A 4,733-nucleotide genomic window follows, 5' to 3' on the forward strand; every position below is an offset into this window, starting at 1 on the left:
TTTTAAGCCACCAGGTCCGGGACTCAAACCACGGTCGACTTCATGGGAGTCCAGCGACATAGCCATTACGCTAACTGCTGGTCCCTCTATGACAGATTTTTTAAGCCACTGGGTCTAGGACTCAAACCATACCTGCAGGCCCTGACTTTAGTATTTTTATAAGTAATGTGCTAAGACTTTCTAGTTTTAGTCATTTTCAAAGAAGTTTACTTTTGAGGATCAGCAGACAGTGTGATGGTTATATTGCTGGACTCCCACATGGCCAACCACAGTTTGAGTCCCAGACCTGGCAACTTGGAACCCACATCAGGTGCATGTGTGTGCATGCCCAAAATTCTGAGAGGAGAATGGAGGAGAAGGGATTGTGGCATGGTCATCTGCCCTGGAGGGTGATTTCTCGCTTTCTGTCTCTGTCTCTCTCTCTGTCTCTCCAGCAAGTACACACGCCCTATGGCAAAAATCTCTCTCTCAAAAAAAAAAACTTGTATGCTTTTATTCAAAAATAGTTTACAAGAAGAGTCTATTATTTTTTGAAGAGTCTATTATTTTAACTTTTTGCATTTTATACAGTTTTTGTGTTTTTTTTTTTTTTTTAAGAGGTTTTTGCTATAGGCACGTGCGCTCTCCGGACAGACAGAGAGAAGGCAGAAAGACAGAAAGCGAGAAATCACCCCCCAGGGGGGATGGTCACGCCCCAATCCCTTCTCCTCCATTCTCTTCTCGGGATCTTGGGCACACACACACACGCACCCGGTGTGAGTTTTTGAGTCACCAGGACCGGGACTCAAACTGCGGACGACTATGTGGGAGTCCATCGACATAGCCATTACACTAACTGCTGGTCCCCAGTATTTGGTTTTTAAAAGGAAAATGTGATAATAGTTACAGAAGTTCTAGTGCACAATTAAGAGCTGTCTACCCTGTAGATGATTGATTTGAATGGATTTGTACAATGCTCAAAAGCGTGTTTTCTATTCTTTTCTTCTATAGGTATTCGTGGAAACATTAGACAAGTGTTTTGAAAATGTCTGTGAACTGGATTTAATTTTCCATGTAGACAAGGTATTACTACTATTTCAATATTGTCAAATTGCTGTTTTTATTGAAGAAAAACATTAATTTGTGTTTTTCAGAGTAAAACTAGATTTATTATTAGTTTCATTCCTTTATTTTATTGTTTAGTTCATATTTTTACTATGAATCAGGCCCTGTGCTTGGTGGAGAAGATTCCAAAGAGTTCGCATGTATGGCATTAACAAGTAACGTGAACTGAGCATTGATGGGAACACAGCTGCACCACGTAGCGCTCGCTAGGAGAGTGTGACTGGAGGAAGTTAGATTTAAACTGCATTTTAAAGGATTAGTAGGTATTTATTGTTAGAAAAGGAGAAACAGCCTTTTTTTGATATGTAGGGATTTGAACAAATTACTTTTGAAAACCTGTTAGCGTCATGGACTTTGGACTTCATTCTGAGGCAGTTTACCATTCTCTAATGAGTTTTGGTTGGCACTATTGGGTTTTTTTTTTATGTTTCGGCAAGATCATCTTTTTCTGCTTTCTGGAGGTTAGATTGGTAGTCAGGGACATTAAAGACATGGAAATCAGTTAGGGATCTGTTGCAGTAGTCCAGAAAGAAATAAACTAAGGCATTAAGATACAGATTAAAGGAAGCAGAATTTATAGGACTTGATGGATTATTAAAACCTGAAAGTGGACCACCTCAATGGCTTGATGGTTAAGGCAGCCGGATATCAAGTGGCTGACCACACGGTCCTATTCCCAGATCCCACAGCTCAAGAAACACTGGGCGCGTGAGCATGCAAGCCTAAAATCCCAAAGGAGAGAGAGATGAGAAGAGATTGCAGTGTGAACCGTCCCGTGGTGGGGGGAAGGGTGCTTTTTCATCCCTTCTCTCTCTCTCACCCACTCCTTCCCTCCCTTCCTCTCCTCCCCCCCTTGCCACGTACATGTGCCCTATACAAAAAAAAGTACCAAAAGTGGTAGAATGGAAGAATGACTGAAATTTCTAACCAGTATCACTGAGAATTGGCGACATAGAATTTGGAAGGAAGAGCTTTTACTTTTACTGCATGCAGATGTTTTTATTAAGTTTTATGCTCTGATAGATTGAGTTTGAATGATTAAGCCATTGAGTAAAAGAGTATGAAAGTAATCTAAATATCTTAGCAACAATAATTTTGATTTTTTTTTTAATAATAATTTGTGCACATATGAGAGAGAAAGTGCCTTGACAGGGCTCATTGCGTGTACTCGACATGTTTGCAGACTAGCCCAAGGGTCTGAACCCATGATTGACCATATGGCTTCCAGTGCTGTGGTCAGTATGCCACGGACTGCAATTAGGCTGGGCCTAATTGTGATTGCTTTTTAATCGTCTTTAGTGAGGTATAATTTATGTGTATTAAAAGTTAGCAGTTTTAACCATATAATTAAGTCTTGTCAAGTTGTGCATTTATGTAATCACTACCAGAAGACACAGCACAAGGAATGTGTTCTATTGTTTGTGATCATAAAAAGAATGCATTGTAGCCAGCATGGTAGCCATTGTAGTAGCTGCTTGTAGGCAATCTGCCGTCCGCCAGATCCTATTTCTGATTTACTAAGTGACTTGATTTCATGTTACTTCACTTTGGACAGAGAACTTAAACTGCAAACATAGTTATGTTTTTAGTGTTCTACTGCTTTTTTCCTTCACACAAAGGCTCCTGTTACTTTCAGGCATTAAGGTTCACAGTATTGAAAATTAGGTTTAAAAACTCTCTGTTAAAATGACTGTTCAGCCCCAGCTGCAGTGGCACAAGCTGTAGGGCACTGCGCTGCAAGCCTGGAGTCAAATGAGAGACCAGGGATGGGGTGACAGGTTGGTGTCGGCAGGCCAGATGGGTGTGCGTGTGCTCTTGGCCAGCTGAAGGCTGGGGGCCGATTGTGGCATGACTCGACCCTTTCAAGGGTGCCTATCTTCCTTTTCCCTCCTGGAATTAGTTAATTAATTTTTTTTAAAAGGAAGTGTTTGAAAAATGCTCAGAGATCAGTAGATTATGTAATACATTGAGCATTTTTAAAGAAAATTGACATTTCTGTTGTATAATATTGTAAGAGTAAAGTTCTTAACATTTGCTACTACAGAATGAAAGCTTTCCTTAAGGAAATTAAACTCTACTTAAGCTTCCATACATGACACCAGTGTTTTTAAAGCACATGGATTACCTCATTTAAACATTTCTATAATCTTGTGAGGGAGGTACTATTATCTCTGCTTCATAACCCATTAAGCTAAGACTTAAAGATGTTACTTAACTGTCTAGGGCTTCAAAGTAGTGATGAAAATGGATCCTGAACCCTTACACCAGATTATTTTAACCCCTCATCTTATAAAATATAGACAGCAGTATTTGAAGCAGAAACTACTGAAATCGTAAAACTTTTGTGTAGTGAGCTTTCTTTGTGTGTATTGTTTTTTCCTTTAGGTTCACAATATTCTTGCAGAAATGGTGATGGGGGGAATGGTATTAGAGACCAACATGAATGAGATTGTCACACAAATTGATGCACAAAATAAACTGGAGAAATCTGAGGTAAGAATAGAAAATGCTCTAGTTAATGAAAGTTCTGAGCATGACCGTAATTGTGCACGATTGGTAGCTGTCACTGTTTGTCCTTCAGTATCACTCTTTAGGTACAGGATGCTTATTCTGCTTTCAGAAAGGAATATACACACTTTAACGTGGTCAGTGTTCAGTGACTACTGTCTGCCAAGTAGCTCTGTGTATTCTTTTAGCTGCTCTGGGAAATGAACACAATTTCAAATTCTTACTACTTAAAAATAATTATTTATCTAAATAGTTCTAATATTTGTTTTATAGAAGTTTAGCCAATAAATATCAAAGAAATCTTAGAACTGATATTTGGAATGTATGAAAATTTATTTTAGAAAACAATTCTGGAAAGGGAAGGAAGAAAGAATTATAATGAGAAAGTAACATTTTAAATTATAATAGTGCTTAGCAAATCTGAGTGCACATTGAAAATGAAATTCAGTACCTTAATTCTGGATCCTTCCCAGTGGTCATTGACAAGTGAGTTAAGTCATGTATTTTGTATATTGATACACATATATTTGTGTTTTTATTGCATTCTATGTAAAATATTTGGTTTGTTATACTGGACTAATCATACTGTTAGGTTCAACCTTCCACTGGATGAATGAGGACCACCCAACACTTCAATGTGGTCTAAAAACCCTATTCTAGAATTTTCGTGTCTTTTCCCTCAAGTGCTAGGCTGCATATCAGTAGCAAGTGTTATAATTGAGCCACTGAAGTTCACATTATTTTGATTGTTTCTTATTACCATAGCAGAGGTATAGAAAAATGAATAGTTGGTATCTCATTCAGTGTGCACTTGTTTGAGAATACTTTTACATTTGGTATTTATAGACATAACTCAAACTGGAAGAACAAATTTTATTTATAATTGTTACTCAGCTATTTCTTTGATTTAAACTAAGTCTGCCTATAAAGGCAGCAAGATATGCTAGCATTAATTTATAACAGGTGAGTTCTGAAGCATGTTGTCATTTTGAAGGATCAGTGTATAAACTGTGCTCATTTGATTAAAGGAAATACAGATGACGGATAAGTCTGATATCAGAGGGTTCGAGCCAATGGAAGCTTTCTATAAAAAGATTCTGATTTTCTGTTAGGTTGTTGGG

The 4,733-nt window shown here is 38.0% G+C and overlaps 1 protein-coding gene across 1 annotated transcript in view; it reads left to right on the forward strand.

The window, feature by feature from the left end:
- AP3S1 (adaptor related protein complex 3 subunit sigma 1) overlaps positions 1-4,733 on the forward strand; it is a 46,942-nt gene that overhangs the window by 34,338 nt on the left and 7,871 nt on the right. Inside the window, exons 4-5 of the mRNA XM_027775667.1 lie at positions 991-1,062; positions 3,490-3,597. Coding sequence (XP_027631468.1) covers positions 991-1,062; positions 3,490-3,597 — 180 coding nt within the window. The remainder of the gene's footprint in view (positions 1-990; positions 1,063-3,489; positions 3,598-4,733) is intronic.

This window comes from Tupaia chinensis, unplaced genomic scaffold (genome assembly GCF_000334495.1).
Source record: "Tupaia chinensis unplaced genomic scaffold, TupChi_1.0 Scaffold000591_1, whole genome shotgun sequence".
Lineage (NCBI taxonomy): Eukaryota > Metazoa > Chordata > Mammalia > Scandentia > Tupaiidae > Tupaia > Tupaia belangeri.